A 17,959-nucleotide genomic window follows, 5' to 3' on the forward strand; every position below is an offset into this window, starting at 1 on the left:
TAAGGGTGCCCCTAAGTGCTCTGGCCTGAGGTCCTGCACTGGATGCGATGGTGTACTTTGTGCCATGCAGAGAATGTTAAAATCCCATTCGGGTCTGACTTGGAACACTTGCAAACAGGGCTGCACACCCTCTAAGCAAGTACATCATATTAATATATTCCTTCCCAAAATAACCCCCAGCCTGACAGTGCCCCGGTGAGGATGGAAACCTTACTCGCAAATAATTTGCAAAGCTGACTCACTGGGGTTCAGAGATGTGGATTTTAACGACTGTGTTTCCATTTTTTCCCCGGGGATGAACATGGCAACAAAAACAAGGGAGACCAGGGACATGCCATTTCTGAGCACAGAACTCCAGTGACCCCTGAGAACCCCACCTGGGACAGCGCACTCATTGTTCTGAGCTTTCCCATATTGCAGAATCTTCGTGGGCAACCCAGAAGATTATCAGCTCTTGGCAAAAGGGGCCAAACACGAGGAAGAGTGATAAGGTGATGAGGAGAGTGGAGAGCACGTCACTGGAGAAACAGTCGAAGGGACTCAGCATCCTGAACCTAGACACGAGAAGGCTCAGGAGAAATGTGAGAGCTTCCGCTGTGTCATACTTTAACTCAATCACACACGACCAGGTGGTGGAAGATACAGGGAATTTAGAAAGTACTTCTGTAAGGGATTAGTGAACTGGGGAACCTCTGGAGATACGGCTTCCATCACCCACCCTTCCAATAATTCTTTAAGTCTAGCTTGGCCTATAAACCGAGACCGTACCTTGTTTCCACCAATCATCACCTTCCTCATGTCTGTCCATTCCTGCTTACTCAGCCTGAATTCCATGGTCCATCATTTGAAATAGCCATCACATCCTCAACTCCTTGACCCACTGACCCACCTGCCTTCATCCTATGTGCCTGGCAAACCCCAACCCTGGTTAGATCCTGACCTGCCTCACACATGCACCACAGAGCTCAGCTTGGCTGGAGAAAAACCCGAACTACATTGACTGGTGTCACTTGAAATTCATGACCACCAATCTCAAGTGGGCTTTGGGGCCTCCAGGCAACCATTCTATAGTTCCCTGGTTTGTTCCATGTCCTGCTCTCCTCGAGGACTATTTCATACGACTTCTCCGTCTTCAAATCCCCTTATCCTCCTTCTCAGCTGATGACCTTGCTTCCTACTCCACTGAGAAAGCAGAAGCAATCTGGAGAGGAATCCACGTGTTCCCTCCACATGCATCGACCTCCCTGCTTCTGTGCCCACACACTGTCTTCCCCCATTTTCCTGAGGACATACTGTCGTGCTCCCACCTGAGGCCAATCCCTCCAATCACCGACCAGTTCCCCACCCCGCTCCTACCTGCACAAGAATGTTGCTTCAGCAAGTTTCATCTCTGGCCCCTGCCCACCAGTTTTCCCCTCTCTGCTGGAACATCTCATTAACATGCGGTTAAAAGGAAAACTACACCCCGGCACACCCATCTACACTCATTGTCTCGACTTATTCTTCTCTCCTAAACCCCTTCCAGTAGCTGCCTCCCCCACTGTGCCCTTGAAACAGCTCCTGTCAGGTAACCAGAGGGCTCCACATTGCTAAATCCACCAACTCTCGGGCCTCGTCTCCGTTTGAACACAGGTGGTCACCACTTCCCTCCTTCACCTGCTTTCCAGCTCTGAGTGGTGGGTCTGCTCCTGCCTCGCTGGCTGATCCTTACCATCTTCCCAACCCTCCCAAGACTGGGGGGCTCCCGGCCTCAGCCCTTGAGCCTATTTCTTTGGCCTCCATACACTTCCCAGGTGATCCCGTCTTGTGTCCTGGCTTCAAGTTTCACCTATGTACTGATGACATCTACACTTACATCCAAGCTCTGAGCTCTCCTCCGAGTGCTAGACCCATATGTCCGACTGCCTGCTTCACCTCTTCACGAAGGAGTCTTACAGACAATTCAAGGTTAACATACCCAAAACTGAATTCGTAACATTGGCCTCCTTCCTCCCCAAATCCTCTTCCTGGGGCGCCTGGGTGGCTCAGTCAGTTAAGCGTCCGACTTTGGCTCACGTCATGATCTCACCGTTCGTGAGTTCAAGCCCCGCTTCAGGCTCTGTGCTGACAGCTCAGAGCCTGGAGCCTGCTTCAGATTCTGTGTCTCCCTCTCTCTCTCTCTGCACCCCCCAAGGAAATAAACATTAAAAAAACCCCACCCTATTCTTCCCAAAGACTTCCTACCTCAGAAAAAACAACAACGTAAACAAAAACAAAAAACCCACAAAAACAAAAAACCCACAACAACACCACACCACAGTCCGTGCCGTTGCTCAGGCCAGAAAACGTTAGCATCATTTTTTATTTCTGTCCCTCACCCACCCACATTACGATACATCTCTAAGGCCTGTTTTTTCTACTTCTAAAATATGTCCAAAACTCCTAAAACCACCACTACCTCTCACCGTGTCTTGTCACAAACCTGGTGCAAACCAGATCACCTCACCCTATCAGCGCAAGATGCCGTAACGTCCCCAGATGCACTGACAACAGAAGGCCTTTCAGGCTGCAAATCGGGCCAGTTCTTACAACACACCAGTAACTTCCCACCTTAGAGAAAAGCCCAAGTCCCAACCCTGCCCCACAAGGCCCTCTGGATCCAAGCTCAGTGACCTCTTTCTAGCTTCATTTTCTACTCATTGACGTGGCCCTGGCCACGTTGACATCCTGTCTTATCTTCCAAGAAGCCAAGCCCAGTTGTCCCTCGGGGCCTTTACAGCTGCTGTTCCCTCTGCCAGAGAGCTGTCTCTGTCCACTTTGTTCGCCCCTAAGTGCCTGGCACACAGCAGGTGCTCCAGAAATATTTGTTGGGAAAATAAACGCACGAGTGAATGGAAGCACACAAGCGGGAGAAAAACGGCCACTTTGGGAAGTTACGGTAGAAAAACCTTCAAGCATCAGGCATTCCTCCATCGACCCTTCCATCTGTCCAACAAGCTTGCTTGCCTAGTGTGCACAAGCTTCTGTGCCAGGTGCTGGCACTCACGTGTACGTGTGGTTCTTGCATCAAGGAGCTTCAAGGAGCTTCCCCGCAAGGAACTCCCCTCAGGGAAGAGACAGAAATGTCAGTAAGTGGTTACAGCACAAAATGCTAAGTGATGTAACAGAGGGAAACAGAAGGTCTGACGTGGGCCCAGGGAGGCCACTATTTGGTTCTAATAGATGTGTGGTGGGCAGTGTGGGGCAGGAGTGGCAACTTGTTGACTTTCAACCATAATTTCCAGCTCATGCATCTGTAATACAACAAACAGATCGTGCAGAAACAGCTTGTACTAAAGCTGCTGCGTGTTTGGGGTTGGAGACTCTCTGAGACATTGGAACTCTGCCTTCCTGAAGTCTACATCCGCCACTCCCAGTCTCTCTTCCTACCTTCTGGCACGAACCCCAAGACGGCTTCCTTCTCCCAGAATCCTTGCCACCCTCACGGTGCTAGGCAAGGCTCCAAGGCTGGCAGAATGGGGGTGGGGGATCAGGAGTCCCGGCAGGTACCCCTCTGTCCCTCAGCTCTCTCCTCCGTCACCCACTTTGTACATGTGGCTGCTCAAGCAAGGCTCCTCTTCTCCAGAAGGGCCACCCAAGAAGATAACCCCCTCCCGCAGAGCAGCCTGCAGCCAATGGCTGGAGAGTGGCGGGAAGAGAATGCGGCCCCCCTGCCCAGATGGGATCCCTCCGGGGTAGGATTCATGCCCCAGATCCCTGCGGGCCAGCCGAGACCAGAGTGGACCTGAGAGCACGGCCTGGCTTGGCTCTCTTCCCCTTTTCTCTCTTCTGCTTGTATCACCGTCAAGGGAACTCCTGAAGAGCCTTCCCTCAACAAAACGTATGTATCCCAAGCTCCCTCATAGGCTCTGCTTCTGGGGAACTCACCTTCCTAAGGCAATTCCAGCCTGAAAGAGGAGGAGGTCAGCGACCAGTGTAAGTGTTCTACTGTGCACTGAACTATGTTCCAATTCCTCAGCTGAAGCCCTAACCCCCCAAGGTGACTATATTTGGAGACAGGGCATTCAAAGAGGAGATTATGGTTAAATGAGGTTGTAAGGGCGGGGCCCTCATCCAACGGGAACAGACAGGAAGAAAAGACACCAGGCCTGCTCTCCCATAAGGACAAAGGCCCTGTGAGGACACAGTGAGAAGAGAGCCACCTATAAGCCAAGGAGAATGGACTCAGGAGCAACCCTCCCCCACCATCCCCTGCCATCTTGATCTTGGACTTCCGGCCTCCCCAGTTGTGAGAGGAGAGATTTCTATTGTTCAAGCCTAGTAAAGGTTTGCCGTATGCATTGCAGGCTCCTTCAGCAGGCACCTAGAGAGCTTACGTTCCTTCCAACTTTTAGAAAATAAACACAGATTTCAAAATATTGAAGTAGAAAAAGAAAAGAAAAATAGCACTTTTGAGAACCTGCTATTTGCCTGGCATGACGTACTACTCGTTCAATACCCATCCTTCTGGGGCACCTGGGTGGCTCGGTCAGCTGAGAGTCTGACTCTGACTTGATTGCAGCTCAGGTCATGATCCCAGGGTTGTGGGATCGAGCCCTGCATTGGACTCTGCACTGAGCGTAGAGCCTGAGATTCTCTTTCTCCCTCTGTCCCTCTCCCATTGGCACGTACGTGCTCTCTCAAATAAAAAATAAAATAAAAAAACACCCACCCTCCTTCTTCTGGTAGGATTTCCTCCAAGAAACATTCCTGCCTGCACTCTGTGTCCCATCTCCACCCCACTGTGGCTCCAGGAACGGGCACATGATACAGTACCTTTAAAGTGCACTAATCACCAGGATTTCGCACATTGGGCTCTATTAACACTTGCGGCCACAAAATTCTTTGTGGTGGGGGCTGTCGTGGGCATTGTAGCATGTTTCACAGCCTCTTTGGCCCCTACTAGATGCTAGGAGCACCCCCTAGCAGTGACAACCAGGAACGCCTCCAGATACTGTCATTAAACGTCCCCTGCTGGGGCAAAATTGCCCCTGGTCGAGAAGCCCCAAGGGTATGCGACCTCACACAAGTAAATGAGACTCAGGCCTGGGACTTGGCTAGAACTACTGGAAGGAGAAGTGTGTTCTGGGGATGCCAAGCGGAAACAGGGTCACCCTGAGCTGCTGGGGGCATCTTGCCCCCACACAGGGAGAGGCAGCCTGCGCATGAAGCCAACACAGAGTAAGGCAGAGCTGAGAGACAGAGAAGACAGACAGGTGGATTCGGCTGAGTTACATTCCAGTTATGTCAGCCAATTAGCTCCCTCTGGCCCTAAGCCAGTTTGGTTTGAGTCCCCGTCACAGGCATGAGTGACAGGACCCATTTTGTAAACAGGCTCTCCTGCAACCCTCAGAGCTGCCCCCTCGGGTGAGCGTGCTTATCCGAGCTCCACAGATTTCAAACTGCCTCCTCTTGTCCCTCCACTACCCGTCCACCCCCGCACCGTGCTTCCAATCGCCACAATGTCGTGCACGATGCATTGTTCACAGCCAGGCAGCAGGCTCGGGCCATGCCGTTTGCTGCTGGTGCCCAAGTGCCAAAACAGTGCTTGGCACCCAGCAGGTGTTCAAAATATTTGCTGCATGGCTGGATGTGGTTATATGGCTTGCTCAAGAACAGGCCTAAGGATCCGATTTCAAAGCCCGTGTGAGTTTCCCTATGGTTTTTTGCATATTTGCTCTGCTCTGCTCTAGAGGGAAAAACTAGATCCAATGATATGTGTAAGGAGGCCAATTTCAGTGCAACATTCTAGAACATAATCACGGCCAGTTCTGTCGAGTAATGGGGTGACACGTCTCAAGAAGAGCTCATGAGGATGGGGACAGGGACAACAGGGACGCTGGCCAACGTAGGATGGGTGCTGACTCCGTGTCAACCACGGAGAGGAACACTCTCATTTCATTTTCACAACCCTCCAACAGGCCACTGCCTTATCTTCATCTTGTCACCAACTAAGCAAAGCTTGGAGAATTTGAGTAACTCATACGTGGCCCCATGAGCCAGGAGCATCACGGGTCCTCTAGCTGGCATCCATGCACCAACATGGTCACCGTCCTATCTCATGAGGGAAGGAGGGTTCTGTCACTAGAGCCATGTAAGAAGAGGAGGGATGACCCCAAATGAGGGGAGGGAGTCAACCAGAATTCTCCAAGCCAGAGGCTCGAGGAGACAAGGAACTTGCTCCCCTGAGACTAGATAATGGGGGTGCCTCATCTCCAGAGACCACTCCTGGCCCCTCGTGTTCCCCCGTCCTCATCCCTCTCCCAAACCACAGTCGAGTTCGTCATGGCCTAGCGAGGGTCAGCCCCCTGCTGGACCTGCTGGTGACCAGACCCGCCTGACTCTGAGGACCCTCAACTCCACCCAAATTCCCCCCATAGTCATGCGTGTGAGCCCTCCCATCGGTCCCCACCCCAGCCTTGCACATTAAGCCAGCCTCTTCTTTCTCCCCAGCGGCCTCCCAGAGACAATTAGTGAAGCATCAAGAAAAGGTTTCAACAGACACCATGTGATGGGAAAAGCACGGGCTCCGGTCTGAGTTTCGGATCAACCTCATTCTTTGTCACCTCGGGCGAGCCACGAGGCCTCTCAGGGCCTCGGATTCATGGCTTGTGGACCAGGGACAACAATACGGAGCTGTGGACGTAAACGAGGTATGGTAGGTCGAGCACGGGTACGTAGCAGGAGGTGAAGAAACGGGGGTAGATTCTCGGTGTTTGCTCCTTGTCCTCCCTACGGAGTTCCCATTCAAGCTGAGGCTTCATCCTGGCTCAACCTTTCTTCCCACAATGATGAAAAAGGGAACTGGCAGCTGCCTGGGGCACACGGACCAACACCTTTTGATGGAATCTCTCTCTGGCCTAAAACCCTTCCTTCTCTTAGAAAAGGAGTATCTGTCAAACGTGTCTCTTTTCCATTCCTTCTGCTTTTTTTTTTTTTTTTTTTGCACCACGCCGTCAAGAGCTGCAAAGCCACTTCCACTGCCTGCATTGTACGTGTGGGAGAGGTGTTGGCTGAGAGGTGAGGTGGCAAAGTCTCACGTGACACACTGGCAATTTGGGGAGTCAGGACTTGTGGGGCCACGGCACCTTGACCCCGGCTACAGTGTGGACTTCCCTGTACCATCTGCCTGGGTTCAGAGACTTCTTATGGGGCAGCCTTGGGGTGTCAGTGCCATGGCCAGATAAAAGGCAGGTATATGTCACAGGCCACAAATCCTGGGGCCGGGGCTGACTCCATCTAACTAGAATAGACAAGAGGACTGGCGTTAGAAACTGGCTTGGCCCAGGGGCTTAGCAACAGTGCCTCACGGACCCCGGCCATTGATGCCAATCCGGGGGCCAGCCAGTCACTGACCTGTGGTCAAACAGTCATGGACTTACAGAGCCACTGCCAGCATGCCCCTACTCAGATCTGCTCGGCATGATGGAAGGATCGTGACGTGGTGGAGCTGGTTCCAACCTGAGCTCGAGCTCTGTGTAAGCTCTCAATCCATCCCCCATCCAAGACCCCCGAGAGTGGAGAAATGGAATAAGGGTGCATGTGGGAGCTCCCGGAACATTGGGGGACCACAGAAAATGGCAGCCCTCACGCCACTCTGCCGTCGCCATACTTCTCTGGAGTACGGAGTTCCCGTTCGTTACCACCTGGAAGTGGCCTTGGGCACAAGGGAAGTATCAGCACCTCCCCTGCCTCACCGGATACCACAGACTTTCCTGAGCGCCACATGCGCGTTTTCAGGATGGCTTCCTGCCCCAGCCTTGTGAAAGTCGGCTCCGAAACAGCATCAGTTCTAACTTACTCCTTGGAGCGGATGTGAGGCCGAGTGTAAAGGAAGGGGGTGGGCACCTTTTTAAGTAGGATTTCTAGAGCCCTGAGGAGTGGAAAGATTTTCTGGGTCCTTTCCAATTCAGGTCAATGCAACATGGAGATGTGTTGAGCACTTACCATGTATGGGTAAGTATATGGGCGTCCGGATAATGAGGAGAAGGATGGTAAGTAAGTAATACGGTAAATAATAATAGCTTCTACTTACTGAGTTCCTGCTAATGTGCTATTCTGCCTCCATTCGTTTTCTCTAGTCCCCGTAACATTTCCTGCGTCTTACAGAGGAGAAAATTGAGGTTCAAATACATCAAACGACTTGGCCAAAGGCACTAGAAAGTGGAACACTCGTGAGTCAAGTTCAGACATGAAGGCTGCAGATTCCACTTCTGCACTAACACCTCCGCATCTCCCGAGAAGTTATAAGCGAAGAGACAGGGAAAACATTTGGGGAGGTTTCTTGATAAATCAATCTGATCTCAGAGAACTCTTCACAGGACAGAAATGAGCGAGGCACGAAGCTCAGGAGGTAAAGTGGATCTGACCCGAGAGGGCCCAGATGGGAAATCTCAACATGAACTGCTTGACACGTACCATCCTGTATTTGTAATATGAAAGATTTGAAATAACCTAAATGTCTATCCATAGGAGACTGGCTTAATAAGTTATCATTCAGACCCATAAGAAAACACTGTCTGAGCTCCCACGTTCTGAAAAGCAGATCTATATGGACATACGTGGAAGAGTCTCTAAGGCACTCTAAGGCTCTTCTCCACTTGCTCTGGCGGCCAGATCCATTTCCTCCCTTCCTGTCCTGCTCCGAGCCCTGGGACCCGGTCCTCCTGGACTGCCCCCAAAAGGCTCCTGGTGTTTCTGGCTTCTACTTGGGTTTGACCAATGAGAGGCACTGACAGTGGGTTGGAGGGTGTGAGGAGAGAGAAGCCAGGGTATTTCCCCCCTACTCCTTCCCTGTTTGGACAATACAGTCGGACGCAGCCCAGTCCACACAGCCCTCCACAACTCGGCCCATTGTCCATGGCTTCGCTTCTCCTTGGCCTCAGGTGCCCCATTTCCTCCCCTTCCTCTCCTGGCATTAAAATCTCTCCAGCTGGACTGTCTGAGCGGAGTTCTGTTGCCTTCTGGGATCCTGACTTTGATACATATTGTGAACATTACAGAGGGGATCCCCAAGCAGAGATGTCCCACTAACCTCCCAAGAACCTTTCCGATCAGCTTCACCAGTAACGTCCCCACGAGTCCACCAATGGCGAATATGGACACTGTCACAGACCAGAGCAGGGTCAGAGTGTCTTGGTCTATTGGATGTCCGTGCCTTCTTTCCCACGATTCATTGTAGAAGGACTTGATGTACTGAAAAGAAACAACGAAACGTGTTATTCCATTCTGCTGCTCGTTATAAACGAACACAGCTTTTACAGAGCATTTTGTGCATGCGAGGCACTTTGCTAAGTTCTGTTTGAGCTTTATTTCATTGAACCTTTCCAACAAATTGTGTGGAGGGGCCCTACTTTTAACCTCGTTTTGCAGATAGGGACACTGAAGCTCAGAGAGACAAAGTGACGTGCTCAGTAAGTGGCAAACCTGAAAGCCAAACTCAAATCTGACCCCAAACCTAGGGTAACCGATTATACCTGGGCTTCTCCCACTTTGGTGCACAGCAGAACCAACTGGGAAGTGTGTTAACAACACACATATCTGAGATAAGAGGAAATCTTTGCCTTTGAGGTAGACGAAGATACAGGATGCAAAAAAAACACCACAAAAGAAAAACAAAATGCTCATTTGGGTTTTGTCTAAATTAAAGTGTCTTATTCTTCAAAGGATACTTTAAAAAAAAATGAAAAGGCAAGCCACAGACTGAGATAACATATTTGCAACACATAAACTATAAAGGACTTATATCCACAACACACAGAGAACTCTAACAAGTCAATATGACAAACAACCCAATTAATTGAGCAAAAGACTTGAACTGACTCAGAGAAGATTCAAATGACCAGTAAGTTAATGACATGATGCTCAATGTCATTAGTCAACAGGCAAATGCAAATTAAAACCCCAACAAGATACTATTTTGCATCCTCTAGATCCCCATCATTGTCTTGTGATTTGGTGGGTTTCAGATGGTGACGGGGTGATTCTGATGTGCACCAAAGACTGGGGTCATGGCACTAAGCTCCTCAAGGAGTTCCATCCCCAAGATGTTCATAGCTATCCACTGACACCAGATACCGGAGCCAGCATACGTCACTGCAGAATAAACACAGGTTCGGGACACACAGACCACAGCGTGAATCCCAGCACAACAAAGTACTAACGATTTAAGCCAGCTGGACCTTGGCTCCCTCATCTACAAAACGGGAATGATGACACTGATGTCTCAGGGCTGTCGGGAGGGTCACGCAAGAGTTTGGAGCAGTGCCCAGGGCTTGGGCAAAGCTCACACAATCCCCAGGAAGCTCAACTCTACCAGGTCTGGTAAAACCAAGTAGTGATCAGCAGTAGGCTCTCATGCACTGTGTTGAGATGAGACAACCATCTTGGAAAACAGTTTGGCATCATCTAGCAAAGTTGAAGATGCCCCTAACCTACAACCCAGCAAATCCATTTCTAGAAAGTTCCTCCAAAAAACTCCTTCCCACCTGCCCGAGGACATATCTACCCAAATGTCCACATAGCATAGCTTATAATAGCCCCAAAAGGGAAACAACCGATGCCCACCAGCAGAATGGATAAACAAATCATGGAAGAATCATCATATGAAACCCCACGGCCACAAACACGAACGAACTACAGCGACATGCAAACACATACAGTTAAACCTCACAAAATACAACATTGAACAAAATAAGCCAGAAACAAAACAGTACGTACAGTATGACACCATATTTCTATCCAAAAATATACAAAATATAAACGTTTTGGGGGGAATTACATATAGATTATAAAATACAAAGGAAAACAAAGAAATAATTGTTGCAAATGTCAGGTCAGTGGTCGCTCCTGGGGGCGGGGTGGAGAGATGATCTGGGAGGGGCATCTGGCAGGATCTTCTATTCTTAATCTTATTCTTAGCTGGGTGCTAGATTTCTAATCATCCTCTAAACTCTGTGTGTGTGTGTGTGTGTGTGTTTGTGTGTGTGTGTGTGTGTGTGTTGGCCCGAGTGGAATGGGAAGCTATTGGAGGGTTTCAAGTGAGGGGAGGACATGGAGTGGTTTACATTTTCAGCGGACTGCTCTGCTTCAGAGTCGCGAGGGACCTGGAAGGAAGCTAGGGAGGAAGCTGGCCCTCTGTTGAGAGGCACCCCAACAGTCCCAAGATCTCGGTGGCCTGGACCCAGCAGTGAAGGTGGAGAGAAGGGGGTGGATCCGAGATATGTTTTGAGAGTAGGATGGACAAGACCAACTGGGGACTGGCCCCACATCCTGGGAGGGAAGGTTCTAGACACGCCTAAGAGGAACGGAGAAGACTGCAAGGTTTCTGGCCTAGGCAAATGGGCTGATGGCAGGAGATGAGGGAAGCATCCTATCCCTATGTGATATCTATTCTCTTCCCATGTGATATCTACACTCTTCCCGGTGTTACTGGTTGAATTGTGACATGCCCCCCCCCCCCCCCCCCCCCCCCCGTTCATAAGTGGAAGCCCTAACCCCCAGGACCTCAGGATGTGAGGTATTTGGAGACAGGGTGTGGTAGGGTCCCCTCCCAAGGAAAGAAAAGAAAAAACGCTCAAGGCAGCCTGACTGTATGCCCACGTGACAACATCCCTCACGACCTTGTAACATGAGGCCACTTAATCAGACGACATGTTTGTGTATTACCATCTATGGGAGACAAGGAAGTAAAAAATGTATAAGAAACTACACCACGTGGCGTTCAGGTCTTCCGTAGGAACCCAAGGGAGCGGTGCCGGCACGAATGAAGTTGCTTCCTGGAAAGAAAAGCTTCGGTGCCCCGACTATCTATCTGAGCGAGAATCCTGCTACAGGGGTCTTTACAGAGGGAATCTGGTTGAAATGAGGTAATTTGGGTGGGCCCGACCCAAAGTGACTGATGTCCGTACCAAAGGGGGAGACATGGACGCAGAGACAAGTGTGGAGGGAGAAGGACAGGCACACGCTGAAGACAGCCACCTGCAAGCCCAGGCGCCGGCCCTAGAGCAGATCCTTCCCTCACAGGCCCTGGAAGGAACGGGACTCCGCCAGCACCTTGACCTCAGGCCTCTCGCCCGCAGGGCTGTCACAGAATAACCCCCTGCTCGGTAAACCTCAGTTTCCACCCCCTCCCTGAGAGGCTGCTTGGGGTACTTTGTTTTGGCGGCCCCAGCGGACCGCCACACTGCCTTATCTCCAAAATACTTGTCACCACTTAGACCGCTCAAGCCGATCCGGGCCGCCATCCCCTCCCCTCCTGGGGCCACCACAGCAGCCGCCCCGGCGACTCACCAAGGAGCCGCGTGCTGCCCGTGGCTGGACATCAACACTGACCCCCGGTTACCGTGCACTTGGTGGCTGCCCGGCATCAGGAGCCCCCTTCTCCCCTCGGGGAGCTCCCTCCTCACAGCCCCGGCGGCACACACACCCCCAACCTCCCTACGCGGCTTTACCACGCCAGGCGCCCGTCTCCCAGCATCCCCTGCAGCTAGCGAGCGCCATGTGACCCGGGCTCAGCCAATCAGAGGCCTGGACTCTGCAGGAGGCGGGGCGCTAAGCGGCGGGGCCAGAATTCCTTTCGCAGCAGTTTAGGGTTTGGGGTTTGGGGGCAGTGGGAGCCTGATGGCCGCGGTGTCCTGTGCCAGCCACACGGTAGCTCACACTGGCGGCCGCTGGGCGGGGGTGGCATTGGCCAGGCTGCAGAGCTTCGGGGCCGGCTCACCAGCCCTGCGAGCTGCTCCCGATTTTGGCAACAACAGTTTTAGCTTCGATCAGACAAAATTATTGTTGCTTGCAACTGCTGAAACTCTCCCAAAACACGTAAATTATCCCATTTCAGCCTCGCAACAGCCCTGGGGGCAGAAACGCTCATTTACAGACCAGGGAGCCCAGAGTTGCCAACTTGGCCAGGTGGCTAAGAGGTGGATGGGGGGAGGTTGTGCAAGGCCCGCCTCACGTTGGAGCCCTAAAGGACAAGTGCACTATCCGGGCTCCCAACTTCACAGTCAAGGTGGCAATGTTAAGCAGCCAAGTACAATGGCACATTTATTGATTTAAAAGTATCTGGGGCACCTGAGTGACTCGGTTGAGCGTCTGACTTTGGCTCAGGCCATGATCTCATGGTTTGCGAGTTCAAGTGGACATTGGGCTCACTACTGTCAGCACAGAACCCGCTTCAGATCCTCTGTCCCCCTCTCTTTCTGCCCCTCCCCTGGTCACTCTCTCTCAAAAATAAATAAACGTTAAAAAAAAATGTCAATTAAGCCTTTGTTATGGGCTACACACTCTGCCATGCCCTTAAGTACTTGGGTGACAACCAACAAGCACAGAGCATAGTGGGAGAAAGTGTGATAAACTGCTAAGCCAGGGGCTGGACAGGCCTCAGGAAGGCAGAGGTACAGAACTACCCCACCCCACCCCTGCCGCCTCCCCAGGGCAACAGCAAGACCCTCAGAGAAACCGGTGTAAGGAGTGAGTACCCAGCACTGCACGGGCACCTCTTGCTGCCTAATAAGCAGGACCCTTCCCCTCACCCCACGTAGAAGGTTATTCTTGGATGTGACCTTGGTCCCTAATGTGATCCAGAACTGACACTGATTCGAGCAACTATAGCCACCTTTCCAGGAGCCTTGCTAATGCCCACTCTAGAGACCCTCTTGGGGCGCCTGCGTGGCTCAGTCGGTTGGGCAGCCGACTTCGGCTCAGATCATGATCTCACGGTTTGTGGGTTTGAACCCCCTGTCAGGCTTTGTGCTGACAGCTCGGAACCTGGAGCCTGCTTCAGATTCTGTGTCTCGCTCTCTCTGCCCCTCCCCTGCTTATGCTCTGTCTCTCTCTGTCTCAAAAATAAATAAAACGTTAAAAGTTTTTAGAGAGCCTCTTATCACCATGCCTACAGCAGCGACCAGTGTCCAAGAATTGATGTGCAGAAACTAGAAGGATGCTGCCGGGGAAGAAATCTCTTCCTTTCTAGGCATTCAGGAGCCTGGTGAGAAAGGGGGCAGCTTTCATATCACTCATTCCTAGGTGTTGCTTTGGGCATCTCTACGGAGATTTTGTATCTCAGTTTGGGAGAGCTGGAGGATGGAAGGAACCTCTGCAGAGGGCTGGAGAAAGCTGAAGGACACAGCAAAGCCTGCGCCCCCCCTGCAGAGACGCCTTCCTCAACCGTCCTGAAAGCTGGTTTCCAAGTGATGGCTGTAACGATTTAATGTTTGTCTTCTCCAGGAATGATTTCAGCAGAGGCCTAGATGAAAGGCAGCCTGAAGGGTTATGTGATAGTAGGAGCCAGCCGATGAGGGCTGTTCTGCTAACTCATTACACAAACATTCACTGAGTTTGAGATGTGTGGCCCTGACTTATGTGAACACCGACTGGTACTGCATAGTATAGAGCAGGTGCTTTAATAAGGGTTTGTGTTTTAAATTCAGTTTCTGCCGGGGCGCCTGGGTGGCTCAGTCGGTTGAGCATCTGACTTCAGCTCAGGTCATGATCTCACAGTTTGCGGCCCCCCGTTGGGCTCTGTGCTGACAGATCACAGCCTGGAACCTGCTTTGAGTTCCTTGTCTCCCTCCCTCTCTGTCCCTCCCGCGCTCATGCACTACCTCTCAAAAATAAATAAACATTAAAACAATGTTTAAAATTCAGTTTCTGCTGTGTATCAATCACCATGTAATAATAAAAATAGGTCATAGATGCGACATACCATCCACTACCCCGAGAACTGGACACGTGTGAACTCATTCCATCGTCTTCACAACCCTATGAGGCAGGTACTGTTTGTAACTTCTCTTTGGGCTGATGAACCTTAGGAACAGAGCCACAGGGGCATTTCCCAAGTCACACCATTGGCATGTGGGAGGGTCGGGACTCACACCTAGGTAGTTGGACTCCGAAGCTCATCTCTTAACCACTACTGTAGTCCAACTCAGTATAGAAAACACAAAGGTGATCCTATCAGTACCTCTGTTGCATATTGAAAGACTGGAGTCGGGGAGAAGGAGGGACAGAGAACGAATACTGATTGACTGCTCAGTATGCATTAGACATCTATATACCTCATTTTGTTTAACCCTTGGCAGCCATCCTGTGAAGTTTCATTAAGAGCAGAAAAAGGAGTAGAGAAATGCATCTGAAAGCCATAGAGAATCCAATGGAATGGCAGAGCCCTTCCTCCTCCATGCTCACAGCGTCTAGCCCTCCTCTTCCTGGGCACACCGCCAGGTCACACTTCTCGGTGCCTTGCATCTGGATGCGGCCACATGGCTACTTCTCACCACAGGAGCATGAGCAGAAGTGACGTGTGTCACCTCAGCCAAAGTATTAAGAGTTTGTGTGCCTTCTCTTCACTCGTTCCCTTTCCTTATTGTCTGATCATTCACAGACAGACCAGAAGAGACATAGACTCTGGTGGAGCCACCATTCCTGGAGCCTGGGAGCTGAAGGAGCCTGGGTCCCCGAATGATTTCATGTAGCAGAGTGTCTCTGCTCACCTGCCCTTTTAAGGTGGCATAAATGAGAAATAAACTTTCACTGTGTTAAGCCACTGAGATTTAGGGGTGCCTTGTTATAGCACCCAAAGACAATGAACCTGATGCCAAAGCCCATGCCGTCATGATTACTATGCCATGAGTCTTCAAGAAAGAGGGAAGATTTCAGCAAAGTCATAAAGGGTAGGTAGGAGATATGAGCCTTCTGCTAGAGGATTCCTTTTATGTTTTGGGAAACTTGTAAGGCTCCATTTGAAAAGCGTATTCTGCAATAAAATGAGGGTTGAAATTTTTTTTTTTTTAACTTTTATTTAATTTTTGAGGGAGAGAGAGACAGAGTGCGAGTGGGGGAGGGGCAGAGAGAGAGGGAGACACAGAATCGAAAGCAGGCTCCAGGCTGCGAGCTGTCAGCACAGAGCCCGACGCAGGGCTCGAACTCACAGACCATGACATCACGGCCTGAGCCGAAGTCGGAAGCTCAGCAGACTGAGCCAGCCAGGTGCCCCTATGGGTTTTTTTTTTTTAACGTGTGTTTTTGAGTGAGAGAGGGAGACAGTAAGAGTGCGAGGGGCAGAGAGAGTTGAGACACAGAATCCAAAGCAGGCTCCAGGCTCTGAGCTGTCAGCACAGAGCCCGACGCGGGGCTCGAACTCACAAGCTGTGAGATCATGACATGAGCCAAAGTCGGACGCTCAACCGACTGAGCCGCCCAGGTGCCCCATGCAATAAAATGAGAGTTTAAAGATGACTGTGCTAGCTAATCTCTAGGCCTGATTTGGGCCATCTCATTCATGGATTCCACATTTCACCTTCCACTGGGTCCACTTACAAAGGGCCCAGGCTTGTCTTTCTCTCGGGCTCTACACACCTGCTTCCTTACCAACAGGGGCCCGGGTTCCCAGCCTGTCTTCTGGATACAAGTGCCGCAGCCCCCTGCCTTCAAGGAGCGTGCAGTCTAGTAGAGACAAGAGTAGAGTAAACACGCAGTTATAACACACAGTGGAGGTACAGTGATGGCGGGAAGCCGAGAAAGGCGATGCCACACTCGCCACGTCATGAGCAGGTGGGGACGGGCTTGGGTATGACAGTTGTCAACAGAGGAAAGCGAATCCTCGAAGGCCCAGAGAGTGGTCATCACTGGCCTTGACTGTCAGCCTGAGGAGTCCACGCATAATCGTGTGGGCGCTGGGGAGCCACGGTTAAAGGTAAGCCAAGAGTCTCAGGTTCAAGACTTGCTTCCACCACTGAGTCCTCCGTGATGTCCCACACGTGGCTTGGCTTTGCCTCTGAGGGCAGGCTTCTAAGTGGTTAAGGGCCCTGGGATCCACTTTCTTCAGCTGTGTGCTGGGCGATCTTGAATAAGTTACTTAACCTCTCTGTGCCTCGATTCCTCATCTGCTAGGTCCCTTCCCTCTTCAAAAGAGTTACTATGAGGATTTGACATGAGAACGAAAATAAAGCACAGAGCAGGGTCCGCAAGAAGCACACGATAAAAACCAGAAGTTGGGGTGGCCGCTGGTGGTGCGGATAACATTACTCCTGATCTGTAAAATAAAGGGCCTAGATGTGTTTATTTCTCAGGCCTATGAAGCCATGAATAACTCACCACTAACTCCCCAGCCGACAACTCAGAGGCCAAGCTTCTGGCCGCAAATCGAAAGCACGCAATTCCCAGCCAGGAAGACAGGCCTAGAACACCTCCAAATGATGGCAGGAAATTGCCAGACAATGGGAGGCAAATTACCCTGTCGCCTGTTTTGCAATATTCATGTTCCTTACTGATTCACACGGAGCCTGTCATGAATTCATCTAAAAATATTCTCAGGGGTGCTATAAAAATGCACATAAATAGAGCACTTTCGTGGACGGGCCAGAGCACACACTCTGCATAGCTGAGCAGCTCATGCCCAGGTCACGCCCATAACTCTTTCGGGATTTGTAAAGACAATTGATGCCACTGAAGACGCTGGCACCGTGAGTAAATCGGTATGAAAGTCCCTTACAGAGTGCCCACCGCCAAACCGGGCTCCTTGAAAGAAGGACCACTCGAGGACAGAATTCCTCAAGCCCAGCAGGGCCACCTGATGCCATCTAACAGAGGTAAGGCCTCCCGTGCAGAAGAAGCCAACATAGTTGGCTTGAGGCTTCCCTCCTCTGAGAGGCCTGCACGCAAGCTTGGCCCGAGGCTGGTGTTGGGGAGCGTGGATTTTGGGAGGGGGGCTCCCACCACTCCCAGATCTGATGAAAGCGACTCCGAAAGTCTACAGCATGCAGAGGATAGCTTATGCCGAACACCTGCTTTGTCTCTGGGAGTCAGGAGTCATGTACATGCCGAGCAGAGGGTGCCTTTGCGACCAGTCCCTAATAAAAACTCTGAACTCAGGCTCTGATGAGGTCCCCTGGTGGACAACATGCCCCCTGTGTCGTCACACTCATTGCTGGCGGATTAAGTG

General features: G+C 51.2%; 1 protein-coding gene across 3 annotated transcripts in view; it reads right to left on the reverse strand.

The window, feature by feature from the left end:
- SLC2A9 (solute carrier family 2 member 9) overlaps positions 1 to 17,959 on the reverse strand; it is a 255,542-nt gene that overhangs the window by 178,803 nt on the left and 58,780 nt on the right. For all 3 annotated transcript variants that reach the window (XM_049630307.1, XM_049630310.1, XM_049630309.1), the window contains one exon: positions 9,053 to 9,213. In XM_049630307.1, the coding sequence (XP_049486264.1) occupies positions 9,053 to 9,213 (161 nt within the window). The remainder of the gene's footprint in view (positions 1 to 9,052; positions 9,214 to 17,959) is intronic.

This window comes from Panthera uncia, chromosome B1, assembly GCF_023721935.1.
Source record: "Panthera uncia isolate 11264 chromosome B1, Puncia_PCG_1.0, whole genome shotgun sequence".
In the NCBI taxonomy this organism is placed as follows: Eukaryota; Metazoa; Chordata; class Mammalia; order Carnivora; family Felidae; genus Panthera; species Panthera uncia.